Source organism: Aythya marila (genome assembly GCF_965140915.1).
Source record: "Aythya marila genome assembly, chromosome: 3".
Lineage (NCBI taxonomy): Eukaryota > Metazoa > Chordata > Aves > Anseriformes > Anatidae > Aythya > Aythya marila.
The window spans coordinates 50,526,972-50,548,369 of NC_139044.1; the positions used below are offsets into that span (position 1 = coordinate 50,526,972).

General features: G+C 42.2%; 1 protein-coding gene across 1 annotated transcript; it reads left to right on the forward strand.

Moving 5' to 3' along the window:
* The first annotated feature begins 2,101 nt into the window (after positions 1-2,101).
* Positions 2,102-4,875, forward strand: SAMD5 (sterile alpha motif domain containing 5). Its single transcript, XM_082757964.1, has 2 exons — positions 2,102-2,640; positions 4,765-4,875. The coding sequence occupies exons 1-2, from the start codon at positions 2,230-2,232 to the stop codon at positions 4,825-4,827; spliced, it is 474 nt and encodes a 157-aa protein (XP_082614090.1). The 5' UTR covers positions 2,102-2,229; the 3' UTR covers positions 4,828-4,875.
* Positions 4,876-21,398: the final 16,523 nt, after the last annotated feature.

Consider the following 21,398-nt stretch of genomic DNA (forward strand, 5'->3'; position numbering starts at 1 on the left):
CACCAGGCCTGTGAAAAGAAGATAATTGCTGCTGCAATCTCCGTGTCGGGGCTGGGGAGAGGGTTTGAAATATTGCGTGGCCTGGAAAGAAAATAAGATACCAGATGAGAAGATGGGTGGAAGGAGATTTTAAAGGGGAAAAAGTGCTGTTCTTTTTCCCCTTTTAGTGTATGAATGTGTGAGCCATACCCAGAGGCTGCATTATAACCGCTTGTAAGTATGTAACTTCTAAAAAACGCCCTGCAATAATACATGTACAGTGCTTTAGCTGAGGATGTTGCTGTGTTAAACAATCCTGGGGTGAATTGCTACCAAGTCCGGAGGAGAAACCCGAGCCCACCCGCTACAGAGGTCCCCCAGGCACCTTGTCACCACTACAACCAACCGAGTTACGGAAGGGGGGAGGCACGAGGGGCGCCCTCAGCAGCTCCCCGCAGCCTAATGCGGGCTGCCCCCTGCCCACAGCCTCCTGTCAGGACGCCGCGGGCTCCAGGCGCTGCCCCGCTCCCCCCGCAGCGCCACGGCCGCGGCTCCCTCCGAGGCGAGGCGACCCCCCCGGCCCCTTTGGGTCCCCCCCCGGCCCCTTTGGGTTCCCCCGGGGCGACGCCTGGCCCCGGCGGTGGCGGCGCTTCCCTCGGCGGCCTGGCGAGGGCGCCGCGAGCCCGGCGGTGCGGCCGGAGCAGGGCGGCCGCCCTCAGGCAGCCCCCGGCCGAGGGGCGGCGGGGCCGGGGCTGAGGGGAGCGAGGCTCGCCCCCGGAGCAGCCCCGCTCGGGGCGCGGTGCCCAGCTGGCCGGGACCCGCTGCCCGTCCTGCCGCTGTCCGCAAGGGGGACGGGGCGGCGGGAGGGCGTGTGGAGAGCGGGCAGCCCCCCTGCCCCTGCTCCTGCCCCAGCTCCATCCCCTGCCCCTGCCACAGCCCCTGGCCCTAGCCCCGAGCCGTGTAAAGGGGGCGGCCGGCGGCGGCTGCCTGTCAGCCCGCGACCCCCTCCAAAGTTGTGAGGGCGGCGGGGCAGGGGCTGGCGGCACAGGAGGAGGAGCAGGAGCGGGGAGAAGCCGCGTCGGGAGGAGGCGGAGGAGCCACCCGAAGCCCCCAGGGGTAGGGGAAGGAGGAGCCGGCAGGGAGGGGGCTCCGCAGAGGGGTCCCGCTGGCGGGGACCGGTGGGGGGCTCGGCCAAGGCAGCGGGGCAGGCGGCAGCGACCTGCGGGGGGCGGCTCGGCAGCCCCGGGGCCAGCCCTGCCGCCGGGGGATGCGCGGAGCCCGGCCGCCCGCTCGGCACCGCCGGGACAAGAGGGGATAACGGGGATCAAGGGGATAAAGGGAATAAGGGGGGTAAGGGGGATCAAAGTTGTGCCCGGCCGGCGCCCGGCTGCCTGCCCGCCCGGGGCAGGGGGAGCAGGAGGGGGGCTCGCTGCCGGGCTGATGCCGGCATCCCGGGGCGGGGATGAAGGGCAGCGGGGAAAGTAACTCGGGAAAGTGAGCGGGATCCTTCCTTATCAGCCCTCCCTTTCTTTTTTTTTTTTTTTTTTCCCCATCCTAATCCGAAAGGAGCCGTTTAAAAGGGAAGCGAAAGCCGCCTGTGTGCACCCGCTGCCGGCAGGGATAGGGGAAAGGACGTAAAAATAAAAATAAAATAATAATAATTTAAAAAAGCACGGCGCTGTGCTGGGAGAGGGAAGGGGATCCTGCTCGCCCGGCGTGACCGGCCCCAGGCAGGGAGCGGATTGATCATGCGACAGAGCACGGGAAGGTGAGACGGGAGCTGGAACAGAAACCGAAGCTGGAAGGAAGAGAGGGGGGGAAAAAAGAAAAAAATAGACAGCGCCGGCGAATTACTTCCAGAGAAAGTGGGTGGATGTTGTGCGGCAGCGGCTGGGGATTTTAGGGGATGCACCCTCGCACTTGGCTTCGCTCTCGCCCGAGCCTCCCCTCTCCGGTGGCAGCGGGCGGCGGCGCTTGGTGGCAGCAGCAGAGGAGGAGGAAGAAGCGGGAGGGCTTCGCTCGGCAGCGCTGCCGATGCCCCGCTGCTGATCTGCTCTAGGGATTCGTGGCTTGCTTTTTTTTTTTTTTTTTTTTTTTTTTCCCCCACCCCCTGTGAGTGTTCATTTCGTGACCTTGCTCCCGAGCCCCGCGAGTCGCGGCGCGGCTCCTGGCCGTGTCTCTGTTTCCTCCGGCCGGGGGGAGGCTGGCTCCGGTGCTGAAAGTTGCGGTCGCCGTCCCCGCGGAGCCAGCATGTGCACCAACATCGTGTACGAGTGGCTGAAGACCCTGCAGCTCCCCCAGTACGCCGAGTCCTTCGTCGACAACGGCTACGACGACCTGGAGGTGTGCAAGCAGATCGGGGACCCGGACCTGGATGCCATCGGCGTGGCCGTGCCCCAGCACCGCCGCCGGATCCACGAAGCCGTGCGGCGGCTCAAGGAGGCGGCCGAGACGGCGGCGGGGCTCTACTTCACCCTGGAGCCGCCGCCCGCGCCCCCCGACACCGGCCGCCCCCCGTCGGGGCCGGGGTTGGCGGCCCCCCGGCACCGCCCCGGCCGGGGGGGGCTGGTGGCTTACCCCCGGCTCAAGCTGAAGATCATGATCCGTGACAAGCTCGTCCGCGACGGCATCAACCTCAGCAAGCCCCCCTACTCCAACAAGGTAAGACAGCTCCTCGGGGTTTTGGCCGGGTCCTTGGCTCCGGTCCGGTTTGGGTGTGAAGGCAGGGATTGACGGGACCACCTACAAGATGCTTCGAGTGTTTGTTATTTTATTTCTGCTCTATTTATTTATTTTGCCTTCTGCAACTTTTCCATTGTGTTGGGGGTTGATAGCTGCTCTCACCAGCCCTTACAGGTAGTATGCTAGTGTCAGGTCCTGCTGGCAAAGTGGCTCCCGAAGGAAGCAGCCTTGTGGCTGGAGGAACAGCTCCTGTTGCCCACGTTTATTTACTAGGGGATGGAAGTGAGCGGTGAATGTCAAAACCATGCGTCAGCCGCCCCGGGCACGAGTCAGTTGGTGTTCAGGACACATGTTCTGCTGAAAGGCCGGAAAAGTGCGGGTCTCAGAAAAGTGTATTCCAGTTTGATAAACCCCCGACATTCACCTAATTCTTATCTTCTGGAAAGGTTAAAGCATAAGGTTAATGTGGTCCAGAAGGTAGAAATTGTTTTGTCTGAAGTTTTCTGTAGATTTCCTACTGCAAATAAGATATGCACGATGAATACAGCTATAGAATTAAACGGGCAGTGCCATGGAGGAGAAAGTGACTTGTGAAAGAAAATAAGGTATTAAAATGCATGTTTGCTTCAGAGCTGAGAATGAAATGCTTCGGAAAGTTGTTTGATGACCCAGGTTGCCCATATTTTCGATAATGTTTTTTCAGGAAACCTGAGCCGTTGTCAATTGACCTTGAAATTGTGGGCACTTTCTGCCTCGGAAAAAAACTTCCAGAAGACATGGAAGTAAGGTGATGGGGAAGTCTGCAGGTCTGGGTCTCTAGAAATGGTTATGGTTGTGATGAATTAAAACTGAGAATTACCATCAGCAGCAGGGGACCTGGATGTGGTAACAATGGGTGAAATTCAGCTTGGTTAACAATGTGGAGGTGCTCATAATAAGGCTAAGAGGATAATAAGTTTCAGGACTCCTCTTTTTAATAGAGGACCACTAGTCACTTCTCCAGTACAGCACAGTTGACTGGTTTGATACATTTCTTTGTTCACTTCTTCCTGAAACATCTGACTGATGACAGATGTTTCAGGAAGAGACAATCTGAGATGGATCAGAGGCAATGTACCAAATCTGATAGGGTGGTGGCCAAGACATCCTTGAACGTATACATTGAGTCTAAGTACAGCATCTTCCAAAACCTACTGTGTCATTTCAGAGAGATCTTTTTCCCTTTAAAGTGATATGTCATTGGACCGACATTGTTCTGAAATTACCATTATACGTCTTATATAAACAAAATTCCATAAAAGTTCTTGCTTATCAGTGCTGCTGCAGTGCATTTCCCACCTTCACAGCTGTTTCACTTCTTTCTTTCAGCTTTGTGCATATTCACAGTCATCAATTCCTTCTTACCAAGGAATTCCCTGCATTCTCACTTCACTACCTTCTCTCTTTGCTACCTTCTCTATAGGAATTATAACATTCCTAAGATGCCAGCGTGTGACATCACGGAAATTAAAATCTTTGGCATTGATTTCTTCTTTAGCTCACCTTGTTTTAATTTGATGGGTCTGATAGTAATGTGGGTTAACTGTCAGGACAAGCTCATCTTACATGGAAAGTGTCACTCAACGTTAATGGGTTTAAATGTAAATGTAACATTTTGAGGTAGAAAGAGGAACTAAGCTTTATTTCTGTATTTTATTTCAGCTTGTGGTGTCAGTGTTTATTTTGGATGATAAATGCATATAACATCATTTTTTTTTACAGTAATAGAAAAACTTTCTCCATGTTCTTAATGTGAATCACTTCACATTGAAGCGTGTTGTAAGAAACCATAAAACTGGCAAGATTTGAATGTGTGTTGCTCAACATGTGTTCTTGTGAATGCCACCCACTGTAGCAATCCATCTCAAAAACGGCTTAAAGGGAATACCAAAAGATCACGTCACTGTGCATTATTCATTGGATGTTGTGTAGAACACGAGAAATAAATACTGTATTCTTTCATTTGGGAAAGAACTGTATTGTAATTGTGCCTCTTTTGAAGAAAAAGGTCCTTTAGAAAACTGGCTGTAATTTCAGCAACCTGTATTATATGTTTTTATATAGAATATGCAGTGTACAGACTTCTGCATGTCCAAAGAAACTGGATGTGTTCTCTTCTGCACATAAGATTAAAGAATCAGCTTCAGGTATATCCCAAGTTTTTGTATATATTTATCCAAAGACACATCTGTCTACAGATGGTCATGTAGCTGGTGTGGAGCAGGGCACTAGACACCAACCTATTGAACATCTGTTTGCATTTCTGCTGCTGAGCTCCTAACCAGCCTTCTCCTTCACTCCATGGCTTACATGAACAATGTCATCTTTTCATGTAGACTTTCAATGTCTATGAATGGAGCATTACACAGAGGAGCATGCCTATGTGTATTTGTATGTGTATATTTATATATGTATTTTACTTGTTTCCTGAGGAATACTTAAAGCATTCAGTTATGTAGTTCTCAGACAATTTTGGAGTTTTATTTGAAAATGTCCCTGAGAACTGGAAGTGCTGATCCTCTGCCTTGTTTACATCTTTTTGCTAGCTTCCTGAGCTGCAGGCTTGTCAAAACACCAAAAATGAGTACTAGGTGTGGATGATGAGATGTTAAAAACATCTTTTTGCTGTCTCCTTTCAGTGTTGTCATTGTTTTATCAGATGAAGGGGGAAAACACAGAGTGTGAGGGATAGAAATGTATTGGCAAGGTAAATTTTAGTTTAACTTAGCTTGATCGCACTCAGAAAAAATGAGTAACAACTACTTAATGCAGCTTAATATAAATCTCTTAAAGACGTGCAGGCTTTGAATTCAAGCCATGTGTGTGGGCGACTTCAGACATGGAGAATTATCGCAAGCCATCTTGATTATTTCCAGGAGAATTAGAACCTAAGACCTCACTTCCTCAAATTGAATCTTTTATATTTTTCAAATGTAAACCAAGGAATATAACTGTAACTGAGAAGAACTCTACCGAGGCCAGTTTTTTTCTCCACAACGGTAATCTTCCTTAATACTCCAAGTCTTCTGTTTCGGTTTCAAGCCTGCTGTGTCAGATCTCCTTACAAGTCCCTTGAATCTGAGGAACTTCTTGTGGAGGTGATGGGCTGCAGTGCACTTCAAAGAAGAGCTTGTGGTACCTCATTGAGTCATCCCAGAACATCTAGCTGCTTTTAAATATTTACTTAATAATTGGTTGTAATTCTGTCTTCAGTTAGGGAATCTGTTATGCCGGATGTAGGAATAGTATTGCTATTCTTCTGACATGTAGAATTTAGGGGGTGCGATGGCAGAAGAAAACTAAAATGAGCAAAATGCCAAGTTTCCCATTCAGATGAACAAAGGGGAGCTCAGTGCTGACCTGAGCCAGCCAGAACAAAGGCAGTGGAGCCTTCACCCCCATGCAGACACACTTCTTACCTTGGTGGGCTGTCTGCAAACCAGATTATGTCCATGCTCGGTTCGAGCAGGAATAATGTCACTAAATGTCACTATGGTATGGAAAGCAGAGGAGCTCCACTTTAGTCAATACAAAGACGAGTAGGGTACCTTGTCGCGGAACATGTCAAGAGAAATTAAGTATTCTATTTATCTTGAATACAGATTAAGTGACATTTAATAGTTTACTGGAATTTCATTACTATTTCTAATTGAAACAAATGGCCTGACCTGTTCTTGAGGAACTTTATTCAATTTTTCATCTGCAGAGAACTGCAAATACATTAAAAATGACTGAAAATATACATGCATTAAAACCTCCCACACCAATTAAGATGATTTGCGTAGCCTCAATAAAGTTATACTGATGTAGATTTCCATATTTATTAGAGAGAATAAAACTGTAGTATGACATGTGTATGTTGTATGTGACCTCATTGTCACTCACTGTGCTGTTTACGATTATCAGCATGCTTGGAAAACAAACACTGAAAATTCAGCTGCATTTGAGGTCATAATCTCAAGAGCTCAAGCAGATGTAGAAAAGAAAGAAGTCAGATCCAAGTGAGTATCTGCTTAAACATCCAACTATGTTTTTTTTTACGTTCCATGCTGATGGTATAGCACAGATTTGTGTTTCTGATTAAATCTTTGTTTAATCCTTGCCATCGCAAAATGAGGAATATCTCACATAAGTCATATGTAAAGAGGTAAAGATGCCAGCAATACTCTTTGAAACATACTGATTCAAACTGAGTCTGGGACTGGATAATTTAGTTAGTGCTTCAGATAGCTACAGAAATGAATTCGGTGAATTAAAAATATTGTGCTTTGAAGAAATGGCAACACTCACCCATACTGGAATTAAACATGAACCTTTTTCTAAAGACCTGGCTGCTTTGGAATAACTGCATCAACCCTGATTAGCAGAGCGTTCTCAAATATGCCTTGGGGAAAGCTGCCTATTGACAAAAGTACTAGTGCATTAAGTAGTAACAATATTTTCATGGCAATAAATTAGCAAAGCTACAGGCAATGTTCAGGAAGTAAAAAGGTATTTTATATTAGGAAGCACTGAATTTGCCTTTAACTTCATACCTCTGTTTTCTTTTAAAGAAAATACAGCACCTCATATATTGGACAGTTGTTTCAAAGTCACAATTTATTAAACTCAGAAAAAAAAAAAAACAAACAAACTGGAAAAGGTCTTCTCCCAAAAGAGCATTAAGGCAAGATATTGCAGAATATGAATAATACAGCACTCTGCTGTATTTGCATTTGAATACTTCCTGAATATTTTAATGTGTATTCACTCTCCTCTGGAAATGTTGAATGTGAATTTTCCTGGGTTTCATTATGTCTCAGTTTTGAGAGGAAAGAAAATCCCATTAGGGTGTATTAAAGGTGGAGTCCTAAGAGAGGATAGCATCCACTTTTAGTATTTTCTCTCTTTTTCTAGGGTTGTGTTCGCTTCCCCTGTTTGTCTTCTCAGGTCTGGTCATGGTGGGTGCTGGAAGGGTGAAGTGGAGCGTGGGGTCCTGAGCTCAGTGGAAGCTGAGCTGAGCTGCCTTCCCCTGCGCTCAGCATCAACTGCGCGTGAAGGGGATGCTTTAGCCAGCCTTCAAATGGCGTTACGTTTGAAGGAGAAACTCAACTTACAGCTCCCTGGCAAAAGAGAGATGCCTGGCCTCTTGTAGTTCCCAGAAGGCTTTTTCTTCCCCCCAGGGACATGATTCAGTCAGAGCTCAGTGGTGCGAGGCTGAACTGAATTTTCTCAGGAAAATTCTGAACTCTGTGTGTGTGTGTGCATGTGCAGGGCCATTCGCCAGTGCCTTAAAATTAAATTTAAGCTTCCCTATATGTAAGTAAGAAAAGTGATCAAGGAACAAATAGTAGCTTGGATATATGACAATTACCTATGCCTGTTATTTTTGCCTGTTAGACATACCCTGTGTGCATATGTCATTTATGAAAAGTCCTTATCCACTACAGTACATGTATGTATGATCTGAAACACACTGACAGGTATCATTGAACTTCCAAAAAATGCGGTAGAGGGGTTTGAGGTGAAAGGAGTATTGTTGTTCCCAATTAAGAGGGAATTTAGTACAGGAGGTCACTTTCTGGCTTGAGATTCTTCCAAAGCAGGGGAGGACGCAGTATGTTCAGGCTGGATCAGTAGGTGTAACTTTTACGTTTCTTCCTTTGTCAGTTTGAATGAGCCCCTTTGCTTTGTGTTTGACAAAGCTATCTGGTTCAATCTCTTTGTCTAGGCTAACATGACATCTCATATTGATGTACTTATCTTGACAAACGCGGTGGCTTGTACACGCTGCAGGAATTGTCATTTATTAAACGTACATGGCAGAGCTATGTTTAGCACCACCGCGTTATTTTAGGAATGGCTGTACATCAGGAAGCAGAGAATTGCCTGAACCTTCCCCAGCACTGCCAGTCTGCAGCCAGGCTGGCCCAAAACTGTCTGCACTGAGTCATCGAGGCTGCTAGCTTTGCTACTTGCAGAGTCTCTTAATATTTTGCAAAACAAAAGAGAAGTGGTTTGTAAAATGAAACACAACTGCAGCTGCCTTCAAATAATGCCTCGTCCCTGTTCTCACGAGCTCAGCAGTATGTGAATTGCAGTGATACATGCCTCTTGCTGGAGTCTTGCTCCTCCAGTTGGTCTCATTCCCAGTGAAGTCACTGAGGATTTTGCCAGGGATTTCATTTGATGCTGGGTTTGGCTTGAAGTGTTCAAATTTAAATCAGCTAACAAGCACACCCTTACCAACTGTAATTGTTGTGATGGGTGAGAACAGTACGATGTGAGATGAGAATGATAAATATAGCAGTAGCACGCAAAAAGAAACCAGAACTTTTTCAGGGCTTTAAATATCACCATTAGCAGCTTGAACAGCAGCAAGGCAGACTTCTGAGTGTAGATCTCACAGGTTCACACTAGAATAAATGTTTAGTAAATATTCTCTGAAATCTATGCTCATCTATATTGGCTGTAATCAAGTAAACAGTTGTTTACAGTTGTCCTGTCAGCAACTATAAATCAGAAAGAAATGGCGTGTATCAAATAAAACTTACAACTGGGTACAAACATACGTCTTCCATGAGTTCTTTTTTCTCCAAGAATTGCGTTGGTCTTGGGCATCCACACTCTGAAGTAGGGATGTGGTATTGTCACTCTGCATTTGACATCTGTGGGAACATGATGGGGAAATTAGGCCCAGTTCTGATGTCTGTGCCTCAGAAACCACACAGTAAATTTTGTGTCATTCAGGAAAGAGTTAAAAAGTCAAAAATAAAAGCCTTTTCTTTCCATCCAGGATGAAGAAAAGCTTGAGCAGTTTATATTCCAGGGTTAGCTAAGTGGCCAACTGGCCATGCACTCAATATGTCAATGTTCCATAGAGAAAACAAACAAATAATTAAATAAAGCTAAGATCAGATGCAGATTTGGCATCGGTGCCTGTGTATCTTGGGTAGAGATTTTTGCCAGGAGTGACTCTTCTGTGCTAGGAAGCTCCCGTCCTTTGGGCTCCGCACCTCCCAGTCCATTTTCCCCAGAGCCCTCTGCTCATCGCAGAGCTACCCACTGCCCATCTCTCCTAAATCTGCCTAAAGACACTCTACCTTCTTCCTTAAGAGCGATGTGTTTCCCACCCAAGAATCACAGAATCACAGAATCACAGAATTTCTAGGTTGGAAGAGACCTCAAGATCAGAATGTACATCTTTTTCCTGGATCTCTCTAACCATTTTCACCCCAGTCTAGATTCACTCAACAAAGCTGAGGAGTGTTACCGCTGATCTATTTGGGTGGAGAGAGAGAACTGAGGCAGCAATTCCTTTTTGTACAGCTTGAGACAATGCTCCGTCTTCTCATTTGATTCATCCCCTTCCAATCCCATGCTGAGCCCTGTGTTAGTTATCCATCCCATCCCCAGCTCTGCATGAGTTTTATTCCACCTCCCTTTCCCACTGTCCCAGAGTGCTGGGCTGTAATTTGGATCCTTCCCTTGCCTCCTCCACGCTCTGCTGAGAAGAAAGGCTTTCTCCCACTTGGGAGAGTTCCCAGAGATCTGGGGAAAGGAGTAGGTGTTACAGCTTTAGAAAATAGGTATGAGACCAAATTGGTCTTTATGAAGCAAGATGGAATGTATCACTTAAAAAAAAAAAAAAAAAGCTGTAGTTTCACCAAAAGTTATGAGTTCACTGCAAAAATGTTGAAAACAATTGTTGGCATAGTTTTTGGGTGCTTATTATGTGATCTCAGTAATCTCTCTGAACTGTAGCATTTCTTAATTCTAGTCCGATTGTGTGGTGTTTGCCAAAATGCTTTTCTTGCAATTTTGTTTAAACCTGTTCTACTAAAAACTGATTGTGTTGTATTATATAGAGAACTGTATACAGACACACCTCTGATCTTTTGTATACCTCGTAGTAAAGGTCTCCCCCTAAATATTCAACTCTTAGTTTAGTAAGGGTTTTTCCATAGCTAGGGAATGGGAGGTACCAGAATAGTCATCAAGAATCTAATTTGCCCTTGTGAAGACCTGTTACATCTTCATGTGTTGGTTCCTGGGCTATAACATTTAACCTAAGATAAGAGTGAGTGACTATTTCTGGCCCTGAGACTACATTCACTCTTATTTTAGACCAAACTTCACAAACAATTCTCATTTTAAAATGCCATTCTGACAAAATTAATGCGTTAACAAAGAGAACTATGGAAATTACTAAGCAAGAAGGTCCGTTCATTTTTATCCTATATAGGTGTTAACATTCAAATAAAGGGGAAAAGCAGAAGCAAAGGAAATGTGACTGAAATTATACCAAGAAAGATGAAAAAAAAAGTCACATTCATCTCACCTGCTTTGCTATTTTTACATGAAAGAAATTACTAGGCTTTTGCGATGATAACTTCTAAACAAGACTTTGCCAAGAGAATACTTCAGAGGAAAGATTTTCACATACACTTGATATTTACACAGTGGTAAAAATAATGCTTTATAACTTTTAGAATAGAAGGAGCAAGAGAAAGTTTGACAAGCTACCACTAGTTGTTCTCTTTCCGGGTCTAAAAATTGCATACAGGAAGGACACACTTTGTGCAGCCAGTGACTAGAAGGAACAAAATGTGTGTCACTTTGACAATAAAGTCAAAACCAAACAAAAATAAACATGAAGAACAATGCATATGAAGTTAATCATACTGCGCCTCTTTAAGAAGTAACATCAGCAACCCTAGCAAAGGTTAAGGCAAAATTCTCCTAAAAAGTAGACTTTGTTCCCCATGTTTGTGGTCACAACAACTCAGCGTTTGAAGTGATGTTGGAAAAATACTGTTTACCCCTTCAGTACTAGAATCAGAGATGGCTTGGGTCAGAAGAGACCTTAAAGTCCGTCTCATTCCAAACCCCTGCCATGGGCAGGGACACCTCCCACCAGACCAGGATGCCCAAAGCCCCATCCAGCCTGGCCTCACCACCCTCATCCTGAACATTTTCTTTGAGTCCTGATGGGGTCATTTCCTGGAAAAAGGATTTTATTCTTTTTGACAGAAAAGCACATGAGTGCTGGACTGGGGAAGGAAGGGAACTGCTTTAACTGCTAACGACCATCAGCTGAGCCTGGCCTGCTTCTGGGCACTCCCAGGCTGGTGGCCTGAGCTCATTTAAGCTTTTAAATCTTGAGTAGTGCCCTGGACAGGGCTTAATCACTTAGGGATGTTTTTCTAAGGGAGTTTACATCATCTGTAGTACCAGTTACTGTAAGTAAGTTTTATGTGTTTGGAAAAGCTTCTATCAATGAAAGTAGAGAGAGTCTATTATAATTAGAGGAAGCCTGACTCTCTCGATGAAGCAGGCTTGCTACAATATCAACTTATTGTAGCAAGTATGTGATAGTGTGAGTGCTGTGCATTTTTTTTGAAATGTCTCTTACAAAATTGGGAGGTTTTCTTATGAGCCCTTAGTAGAGGGTATTGCTTCACCTATGCAGGAAGTTGTAAAGGCTTCAGGTGTTGCCCCAAGGGGCTATTTCATCACAGAACTGGAAGCGTACTTAAAAGAGAACTTATATTCTAAACATAAATATATTAAAAAGAGCTGCCTATGCAACCACTAGCTTCATTAAATCAATTTCTATGATGTCTAACAGGAAATAAGTGATTGTGGTACATCCTTCCTGTCTATGTGTATGATGTTTTTGCTAGCAGCCTAAATTTGTCCAGGGGAATGAATTGTTTTTATAGAATGTGTCTTTATAGATCTTCAAGTAGGTGAAACTGATGTGATAGTTAATAGTATTGATCGAGATGTGGAAAATAAGGCAGAAATTTCTTTGTGCTGAGCACACTGCTTCCTATGTGGATAAGGAAATGAGCACTAGCCTTTTAATAATAGCTTCGCTCTTGCAATGAATATCAACTAAATTCAAGGCAAAGGTGGTGACAGAATTCAGGAGTTTATTTTTCTCTTGCTTTGCCTCTCTTGTCACATTTATTACAGAAAGATTTCTTTCTCTAATTTGAATTTACTGTACAATTGAACAGAAATAATTTCATCCTTTATGGAGCTAGAGCATCCTATCGTGCCCTAACATCATAATCTTCTTTTTTGTCCTTTTTCTTCATATTATGTGGAGTTGAATTTTAAACTTTCAAGATGTACTATTTTTAATTGAAGTGGTGATATTATGTTTTTTTCAAATTTTAATCTGAAGGAAACTTAAATTTTGTTCTACAGTTCTAGAGGTGGTATTTTTAAGAAAAACTTCCAGAGTGGTTCAGGTGTTTTCACTAATGTTTACTTCTTTATACAATCATTCCCAGAACTTAAGTTGTCTCTTTAGTTGTAATCTTTTTTTTTTTTTTTTTAAGTATTTGCTATTTTTCTGTAGACTATTTTGGATAAGTTCTTGAACAGTGATTATCTATTGCCAACTATTACAGCACAGAGACGATGAATAATAAGCAGACAGAGCAATACTTGTGGCGTGTATATTGCATGGCTTTAGGGGCATGTGGTTTGTGTGAAGGTTCCTTAATGTATTGCTTGTTCTGTATACATTCATTTTTACGCCCTAAGTGACAAGTGAACCTTAGTTTTGATGTTAGTTCTTCACTGCAATGCTACTCGCTTTAGCCAGTGCTAAAGAAACAATGCTCTTAAGTGTTAATAACTAAGCTATAACTGTCAGAGAGATTTCTTCATCTAAAGAGCTTCTAATGTCCCCTTTTGTCTGATGGCTGTGTGCTTAATCACCGATGCTTCAGGATGTTTGATTAATAACTGCTATGAGAAAGTATGGCAGCCATTAAATGCAAATAAGCATGCTTCAGTGCAACAGAGCTTGTCAGAGAATGTTTGGGTTTTAGTTTTAGATCTTTTGTAATGTTTCGTAAACAGTCAGCAGCACTGGATTTGTCTTGCACATGCTTTGCTTTTTCTACAGTAGGATTTTTCAAAAGTACACGTACAGTAGGTGTGGTTGGGTATGTGGGTTCTGGCCCTGTGCTGTGAAAGCTGGTGGAGCTCTTGGTGTTGATTTGTATTAGGAAATGAGAGAGGTTTTTGCACAGGATCTGTAGTCTGTCTTTCAAACCACTAAATACAAAAATATAATCAGTATGGTTTCTAGTCTCTGCCTTGCCTTGAGCTAAGTGGCTCTTCAAATGTATTTTTACTATCCATATAATGTTAAATTGATACATACCTCTTTCTACTTGTTTTTTTTTCTTCTTCTTTTGCTCCTTTCTCTTCCTTCCCCATTCTTCCGGTCTGGAAATGTGTGAAATAAGCCATAGCCTGTCAAACCGTGTGCTGAAATCCTGGCTGACTTTCCATTTCTTTGGTCAGAAGTAAAGACATAGAAAATATAATTAGTAAGAAAGAAGCTTTTTGGTATATGAAAATATTTAGAATGTAGTAAATAGAAACAGTTGATAGTTGTGCTGTGATGCTCGATAGTCCTCTCAGAAGGACTTTTAGCACATCTAAGAGTAATCCTGTATGTTGATTGTTGTTGTCTTACTGGGGTTAAACTGCCATGGAGAACCTAAACTTGGAAAGAAAACATAAGCTGTAGTACAGAAAACATCAGAACAGCTAGGTTGAGAAAAAGGTCTTTAGACAGAATTTGTATCATGTTATTTTACAGCTATGAACCCGAAGGCAGAGATCGCTGTCTGATTTGGATGAAATGGTGGGATTTGTTTGGAGATTGCTTTATTTACATGTTCTGTCAATCCTGAAGGTGGAAATTTGGCAGGCATTGTAACTAATTTCCTTTTTTTTTTTTTTTTTTTTTTTTTTTTTTCATTTAACGTAATATGATCAGAGAAGTTACTGGCAGTCTGCCAACATGCTCCTTTGCTTTTCCTTTGGAATCTCTGGTTTCTGCTCTCTTTCCTGATAAATGCATGAGCTCCTAGACCCTGTGAGCCCATTGCTGTTGCCCATGTAGACAGCTTTGTCTGCCTGGAAATTGAAAGGGGGGGAGGGAATAGGAACTAAAAAAGTATTGGAAATAACACTCTTAAGGGTGTGTGTGTGTGTGTTTTTTGTTGTTGTGGTTGTTTTTTTTTGTTGTTGTTGTTGTTTTGAATTCCCAAAACTCTGCATAAAGAATACTTAGACCTTGGGTTTCCAAATAGTGTCTTTTAAATTCAAGAGGTTGGAAGAGAAAAGCACGTTTTTTTTTTTGTTTGTTTTTTTTTTTTAAATAGGTTCATGTTTAAATCACAGCTCTGGATGTTGTTTAGACAGCTTGCAGCTGAAGAATATGTTTAGAAAAAGACTCCTGCAGTTTTTTGCAAGCTTTTTTCTTCCACCGTACAAAGTGGTATTGCCGCATGGAACTGAACCAAGTGTATATCTCTAAAGAGCAGAAAAAGCAGTGAAATTATTGCAGCAGTTTTCCGTGTGTTTCCCTTCAACATTTCTATGGTTCGACTAAACTGAGATAGCTGAAATTATGAAAAAATAAATTAAAAAATAATTTCTTGCTCACATTACACCAGATCCATGCTGTGAGTTAAATGTCCTTCTTCTCTTTGCCGAATTGGAAGTACCAACCCTTAGTAATTTGTTGTCGAAATACTTGTCCAAATAGTTTTAAGCCTCTGAATAGAGGTGAAATAATGATGTGGGTTTTTTCTCAAGCATTAGCTGGCTTTTAAAAATACTGATTGACAAGCTTAAAGGAGGCTGTAGCGAGGTGGGGGTTGGCCTGTTCTCCCACATGCCTGGTGACAGGATGAGGGGGAATGGGCTAAAGTTGCACCAGGGGAGTTTTAGGTTAGATGTTAGGAAGAACTTCTTTACCGAAATGGTTGTTAGACACTGGAACAGGCTGCCCAGGGAAGTGGTGGAGTCACCATCCCTGGAAGTCTTCAAAAGACATTTAGATGTAGAGCTTAGGGATATGGTTTAGTGGGGATTGTTAGCGTTAGGTAGAGGTTGGACTCGATGATCTTGAGTTCTCTTCCAACCTAGAAATTCTGTGATTCTGTTGTCTAACTTTACAGAGGTTGTGTTACTGGTGATCTTAATCTTAGTTATTAATCCTTTTCTAGTGTTAAGTTGTCTTTAGCATTAAGATTATTTTTTTCCTTAGTATTCGACCTAAATCTTCCATACCACAATTCTAGTTTACTTCTTCCTGTGTCTTCTTGGACCATGGAGAATACCTTTTTCTTTTCTGATGGTGGTAAGGTTTAGTTAATTGAGAGTACTGCAAGTCCTAACAATCTCTGATAATTAATGGTTTGTTAATTAATAAAGTAATGATTAATGCGTTATTCATCTCCCTCTTCTAGGCTTGTTCTTATTTTTTGAAGTTGGCCCCTTCTGTCCCTTTCACTCATGGGTCTGAAGTGATCTGGACGAGGTGTCCCAGCTGGGGTCTTGCTGGTGTTGATCAGAGTGCTAGTTATTTTGTCTTTGCAGTTTATAACTGGGTTTGTTTGTCACTGTCTGGCTGTTAACCTTTTGTAATGCTATGATATTGCTGGCTCATGCCTTGGATCTACAGCAGGCCCTGTGGCCTTTAGGTAGTAATGCAGTCCAATTATTCCCATTATTTGCGTACATAACGATACATGTTCAGTTGTGTTTTTCCTGCTGTTGTCCCTGATGAAGAATGTGCTTGTATAACTTGGCTCTCTCCAGTTTAAGACCACTGCAAATTCTAAGCCTGGCCTCCTGTGCATTAATGCTCCAACCAGTTGAATATATCCCACTGTTATCAAAATATTCTCCTTTTCATCATCCAAATTGGTACTAAAAATAATTATTGTTCTACTGAGGACAGCTTCTGTAAAGCTTCTCAATTATAACTCTTCAAATTTTTGTCTTATGTGGTTTGGAGGCATAATTTTGCAAACATATTTATAGTTGTTAATTGTGTTTGACTGTGCTTCCCTAGTTTGTGAGTACAAATGTCCAGTGAAACTGTATCGAAAGGCTTCTTGAAGTCAAGATGTAAGACATCTACTTATTTCCATTTTGCTGTTTGGTATGTAAGGAGATTAGGTTAATTTGTTGTAATTTATTCTTGACAAGTCATCTACCTTTATCAAACAAATACCTGCTCTTGATCACTGTTACAGCACCGATTTTGAGAGGAGAACATACTTTCTTGATGTACAGCAGCCCCTCTCCTGTCTGTCCCTATGCATCTGATGTCCGCAGGGCACAGACACCTGGGTCTACTCTGTTTCTGCTGCTAGTTGACTACTGGACATGGGAGCCGAGGGTAACTGTGCTGCCCCTGGGGACTGCAGACTTCATAGGTACTACAGTGATCTGTGTGTGTGCAGAAGTGAGGCAAAAGAAAGCCTTGAGACACTTGCATAAATCCCCTCCTGGGGAGTGCTGAGCATGTTTTGGCCATGGCCAAGGACCTGATGCATATTGAACACTGAAACCCATCCTACAGTTCAGGACACAGCTGAAAAAAACAGTAATGTGGAGATGTAATTCACAGATGAATCATGATTAAATTTCTCAAGCCTCAGACGTATCTCTTCTGTGTTAAGTCTACAAAAGTGTAAGCTGTAGGAAACGCTTTCCCTGCTGGGCACGTCATGTAAAAATAAATGCGTCTGTTCTGTGTCTCCCTGCAGACACACTGACCCAACTCAGGGTCACTAGGGGTAGGGCTAATGCACTTTTTAAATCACAGTTTGGAATTTTACCATATTCTTGCAACAACTTCTTTTTCTCTGGGTAACCTGGTGGACTGGCTTTTTTCTTTTTTAAGAAGCTGTCTATGCTCTTCTGCAGTTTTTCTTGCACCAAGACCTCAAATTTTCATAGACGTCTTGTAGGTTTTACAACAGGCAGGTAGGTATTCTGTAGGCTGTGTTTATTTTGTTTTTGTTTATTACAGCTACTGTGAGGAGGGAAAAAACAAAACAACAAAAAAACAGTTTGTTGTAGTTGACATAAAGTCAGTGACAGAGGCCTTGGGGTAGCCTTCTGTATGAGTATGAGCAATTGAATGACTGACACAGGAGCAGATTTACAGGTCATACCACAACCTTTATTCACTTTGCACAGTGAAATGTTACTTTCTTCTTCACAGTTGTGTGTTTTTCTGCTGTTTTGTCAGGGTTTCAGCATTCACACTTCTAATCCCTAGGACTTCCTTCACTTTTTAAAGCCACCTAACCTGTCCCTTACTTGTGACTCACAAGAGCAGGGAGGTTGCAAGTCTCCTCTGTTGTTAACAGTGGTCAACTACTGAAACTACAGATACCATTCTCTGAAGAACTGCTGTTTATTAATTGGACTGTGTGATGGCCATGTGTTGTGAGGATCTCTATACTGTGATGTTGTGGTTGACTATCACACCTTAAGCCTAGCAGAAATAAATATATATTTTTTTATTATTATAAAATAAGTGCTTGGTCAGGTGTGGGTGGAAATGCACTTTTTGTTATGTAACTGTGGGGACGGATGTGCTGCTGAAAATGAGCAAGCTCTCAATAAGCCTCTGAGAGTTAAAATGCACAGGCAAGAGAGATTTGGAGCCAAGTAATGCTTGCATTTCTTGCATCGATAGCCACATGTTCAACAAACAAGCAGGAATGCTAAATATAATCCTCAATATTTTACTTTTTTTTTTTTTAAATACCCCAAAGTAACTACTGCTATCACTGCCACTACTACTCTGTTAGATAAAGTAAATGTTTTTAAAGTCAATTCTGCAGGGCTGCAATTCTTGGCAACAAAATAATTCTTGAACATTAGTACAGAAATTTATGGATTTCAATTATAGCTTGTTGTGTATCATAATTCTAATTTTATACCCTGTGCAATTCAGTGTTTTGGATTTTTAATGGGTATAGAGCAGTAATCATAAAAGTGATTCAAAATGCACCCAGTAATTACAGAGATTTGCTGTTGCTTTTGCATTAAAAATGATGATGATTTACAATCAACAAAATTGCAGTCTATGGTTTTAGTTAAGACACTCATGCTATTACACTGCTTATTAGTTATGGTCAGTGATTTAAAGCTTGAGCTACACGTTGGAAAGCTGTACAATTATTTGTTCTTTAATAGATGATAACAGTAAATTTAAAACAGGAGTTATATTAATTAGAATCTTGTAAGTTAAAGAATACGTATGTAGCCCTTTGTATCTTTTGCTGTTGAAAATTAATTACAACTAAAATAAAGTAGCTAGCTTTGAGCAGCCAAAGCTGTGTGTATGTATTTTCTCTTATAGTCTCTATTACAGTCCATGAATTTTAAGAATAGCTGCAAGACTCATTTGTATCTAGCAAGTAATGTAAATGTCATTTTCTTCCTCACCTCTACCTGTACCACAAACACATATTTAGATATATATGAATTATTAAAAAGGTAGCTAATATACTGAAACCACAAGCATTTAAAAATCATGTAGGGAAGGAAGGCATTTTACTTGAGAATTTATTTTTAAATACTTTTGGAATAAGGTAAGAATGTGGTGGATTTTGTTCACACTTCTCCTTTCCATCCATTTTCTTCCTCTTGCCAATATTTCTTCTTTTCTAGTACCTTGATGCAACAAGTCAAGGAAACAGATTACCAACTTTAAGACATGTTATTTATGGATTAGGTTTTACACTTGGTAATTATAAGAATTAAAGCTATTTTAACCAAAACATGTTTCTCTAGAACATTCAAAAGCATTAGCATAAACAGCACTTCCCCTTCTTATTAAATCTGGATTTAAACTGAGATAAGATAGTGCTTAGGTACATTAGCAGTCAAGTCACGATGCAAAACATAGTGGTGTAGTTACTGATTATATACCTGTTTGTTGGAAATAGTGACTGAAAAACTTGAAACAAGGGAAGTTTCCCAGCTGTTGGATGAGTGGTTTCTCTCTACAAGTTTGCATGGAAACAGTGCCCCTTTTATTTTTGACCCATATTGTCACCAGAATAAGTTGATAGTATTCTGTTTTAGCTTGTGTTGTATTACTCCGGGGTATGGTGACAGCATGCCAATTTCTGACGTCCAGGGATTGATCATCAAGGCCAGGAGGAGTTTGCCCACGTGCCCTGTGCACCCTCACAGCTGCTCAGTCAGATCACTTGTTTGCATAATCAAAGATGTCTTTAGCCAAATCAGCAATGAAAGTAGAATCTGAAGCAGAAGGAGGCCCTCATCTTACAATCAGCTTAAACTGCTTGTATGGAGGTGTTTGTCGTGTTTTGTTGTTTTTTTTTTTTTTTTTGGGGGGGGGGAGGGATTTTTTTACATTTAAAACTGTGTGCTACCTCCCTCTCTTGCAAAAGCACAGATGCAAAATCTTCTCTGTGTGAGGAGGACTGGTTTTGACTTTCTTTAGTCCTGCGTCATGTGAAAATCCAAGGTCATACACAGACAAGTGGCCCAAGCGAGGAGGTGGAGCAGAGGTGAAGATAAGGGCTGGGGGGAATTCAGGAGAGCTTATTTGAGTCACTTTTCCCCTGCCTCCTTAAGATGTGACTCTCTATCCTTGTGTGCTGTAGATCCATGTGTTGTAAGGAGGATTACTTCAGCCAAGTATAAACTGGAAGGAGTAGTGGGTGATGGGTGAGTATTAAACAGCCCCAACAGAGTTCTTTGCTCAAACTAGCTTTTCTTCCATTTGCCAAGAGTTCAGACCTGCTGGTTTCAAAGTAACTGTGGACTTGCCAAAATAAGTCTGTTGGGCAGAGTTTATTCTCTGATTTGCATAGCAGATAGCACTGGATGGGTTAATGCTTGCTGCTCATAATTGAGTGGTTTCTCTGTTTAGACTCGGTTTTCTGTGTCATACAGGAAGGACAGAAAAAGTAAGACCTTAAGTTCCCACAAAGTCTGTAAAACATGAACATCTGCTGGAGTCATGAACTGTGTATTGACTGTGTTTGGTAACAGGGCGAAGGCAGCTGATCATGAGCGTCCTTCTCTTAATTACTTTGTCAAATGTCGCTACAGTCCCATGTAGGAAAAAGAGGTATTTCCTTAGTGACAAGGAAATAAGATAAACAGTAAGCAAAAATGAAATAGACCACCAGAATGCTACTGTTCTTAGTTGTATTTAACCATAACTGTCATTTATCATGCTGGTTTTTTGCTGATTTTTTTTTTCTTGGTACCTTTTTTCCTACTGAAGGATATGGTCTCAAGGTTTTCTTTTAAAAGATGTTGGCCCTTCATCCTTCTATTACTACTGGTTGATAGTATAGGTCAATTTCAGTTTGGATGCTCTTTCTGACTCTGATTCTATCTGGCCTTATGCTCATCCACCCAAATATTTTTTTAAACATATATGTTTTTTGAATGTCATCCTAACAAATGCTTTTATGCAGCAGGATGAGGAAGAGGTATATTCTACACTTGTGAATAGCTTACCAAAGTGCAAAATGGTCAGACTTCAAATCAGTCTATTTCTTGGAGCTCAGCCTTACAATAGATACTGTTTGAGGCCTCTGGTCCTTCAAGGGACAGTAGTAATCCATAGCAACTGGTAATCACGTTAACAAAATCAAAGACGTATTAATACATTTTTAACATTGAAGACGTATTAATACATTTTTAACATTTAACATTAAATGTTAACATTTAACATTATAATTAACATTATAATACAAAATCCCTCCAAAAGGGATTGAATGTTTAAGTCAGAAGTGTATTATATCCCATTAACTCCATATTGATCATTTAGCTTGTGAAGCTCCAATAAGGAATCTGTGGTCTGTAGGGCAGGGAAGACCCTT